Source organism: Nicotiana sylvestris, chromosome 9 (assembly GCF_000393655.2).
Source record: "Nicotiana sylvestris chromosome 9, ASM39365v2, whole genome shotgun sequence".
NCBI lineage: Eukaryota > Viridiplantae > Streptophyta > Magnoliopsida > Solanales > Solanaceae > Nicotiana > Nicotiana sylvestris.
In genome coordinates this window covers 163,424,657-163,426,993 of record NC_091065.1, presented here as the reverse complement: position 1 = coordinate 163,426,993, position 2,337 = coordinate 163,424,657, and the positions used below count along the sequence as shown (strand labels likewise).

Here is a 2,337-nt window from a genome sequence, read left to right as displayed (position 1 = left end):
GAGGGCTCGAGCCCTGAACTCTCTGGTTAAAGAACAAGGAATATTTACCCCTCCACCATGTAAAATTAAAATTTCCATTAATTTGCGTTAAAAAAAATCCCCATAGTAACACTTCCATTAATTTGCGTTAAAAAAAATCCCCATAGTAACACTTCCATTAATTGCGTAGAGTTGATCAATCATAATCATGTTGTTGGAGAGTAAATAAGTAAAAGTGAATTGTTTAAATTTCATACTATTTACAAGTAAAAATATTGGGAATTTGATTAAACTAAAACTCCACCAAGTGGTCTAGTCCTCAATTAAAAGCTTTTTTCACTAGTAGAAAGGTACTTCCGCCACCGTTCGAGGCGGCTTAGGCGGCGAAGGCAACGGCGGCGGCAATTTCGGCAACTCTTCGACAACCTTTTCCGGTCTTGGAAATTGACATGGACATGGAAATGCTATGAATTTTGGTACTTCATCTCCTGGCATTAATACTGCTGGCAAAATTGTGCTTTGCCTTTGCTTCCAATTCTGAACAAAAACAGAGCAAGAAACAACACTTAGAAAAATAAACGAAAGGCCGATAATTAATTAGGTTACATTAGCACATTCCAACATAAAAGCAGTAAAGGCACATGCATCATAATTGTGAGTTCCAACTTTAAATATTTGAGGTAAATCATACTTCAAAAAAAAAAAGATTTACCTTATATATATTCATAATGTAAAAATTTATATTATCACTAAATTTTAACTTATAGTCATGAGTTTGAGATTGGAAGCAACCAATAACGCTTGTATTAGGGTATACTGTCTACATCACATCCCTTGAATATGGCTCATTCCCGGATCCTGCGTAAATACAGAATTCTTTGTGCAGCGAACTGCCCTCACTAAATTTTAACTTATCATAACGAATAACTTATTGTATTTTTCAGCTTACTAATCACACTTATTTAATTGTTCATGTTCAATAGGTAGATGAAGAATAAAGTTAACAACATTTTATATACTATACGGTAAATCTTTATTAAGACAGTTGAAACACGCTCACACAATTAGAAAAACTTACCATTAGTCATAAGTTCTTGATTAATCCCTAGAATTTCCTAATTACTAGCGATTTTATAGTTTGAAATCTTTTTTAACTGTCACTGAATTTTTATTTTTACCTCCTTCTTGAATTTGCCTCTCCGTGGTATCTAGCTAGATATATTGCAGAAGAAAATTAAAAACTTACCAAGTTGTTTTGCTTAGATTTCAAAGAAGCAGGATCAAGGCCAGCTTCAAGGTCAGAGAAAGAGCGGCGGAGAGAGCGGAGCTTGTCCCAATGGTAACAGCAAGAAAATATGCCACTTAAGCTAAATATGAGAATCAACAAAACCGCAGTGCCCAAAGGGAAGCCTAATGACGGCCTAGACGCGTCCACATGTTGCGGTACATAATTCTGGTTCTCCATTTTTACTTTGACGCCGGCAACAACAACAACAATAACTATGTCTTGACTCGAGTACTTCTTCTCGCATCCAATGCAAAGGAAAAATTAATTGGCAGAAATAAAAGTTTTAAAAGAAATACTGAAAGAAGTGATGGGTTTAAGAGGAAAATTGGAAGTGAATTTGGGAAGAGTGTGGAATGGTGAATTTATAAACAAAGGATATGGCTTAAAGGTGAGTACGTGTAAAGAGGTACAACTTACTATCCGGGCTATACGTACGGAAGAAAAATAGAAATATGGGGCCAATTTAGTTTTGGAGCCGAGCGGCGAGCGCGATGCGTCGGCACTGGCCCATAAGGGGTCAGTTGTCGACTACTATTTTCTTTTGCTGGTGGAGCATGGTGTGCAAGTGTGCAAACTTCATGCCTTTTGTGTAACTTTGTTAGGTCATGAACTTGACGTTTCCGGGTAGAGGTTAAGGTAATGTTTGGTCATACATTCCCAAATTTGTTTTGAAAAATTTGATTTGGATGAAGGTTGATTTGAAGATGAAAATGTGTTTGGACATAAGTTTTCAAAACATATTTTACTTTTTTTAAAAAAGAAAAACATAAAACAAGACTTATAACTACAAGTTCAAAAAACTATCACAAAAGTTTGGGGCAATGTTTAAAAAATATAATAGTGATATTTTGGGCAAAAACCAACTCTTGAGCTGTTTTTGAATTTGGATTTTGGGAATTTACCAAAATGTAAATAAAATTTATGAACAAATATGTATTTGCAACAAAAAAACCAAATATATTTTGGCAATCTATGGCCAAATGGGTCCTAAAAATTATCAATTCATTGTGCAAAAACATTATGTTCTATCTATCTAAGTTTTAATGGACAAAATTATCCGATATTTATGT

At 34.6% G+C, this 2,337-nt stretch overlaps 1 protein-coding gene across 1 annotated transcript; it reads right to left on the bottom strand.

The window, feature by feature from the left end:
* Positions 1-205: 205 nt before the first annotated feature.
* On the bottom strand, positions 206-1,604 carry LOC104219204 (uncharacterized protein At5g65660-like). Its single transcript, XM_009769841.2, has 2 exons — positions 1,226-1,604; positions 206-516 (listed from the first exon to the last, which is right to left on the bottom strand). The coding sequence occupies exons 1-2, from the start codon at positions 1,442-1,444 to the stop codon at positions 319-321; spliced, it is 417 nt and encodes a 138-aa protein (XP_009768143.1). The 5' UTR covers positions 1,445-1,604; the 3' UTR covers positions 206-318.
* Between the last annotated feature and the right edge of the window lie 733 nt (positions 1,605-2,337).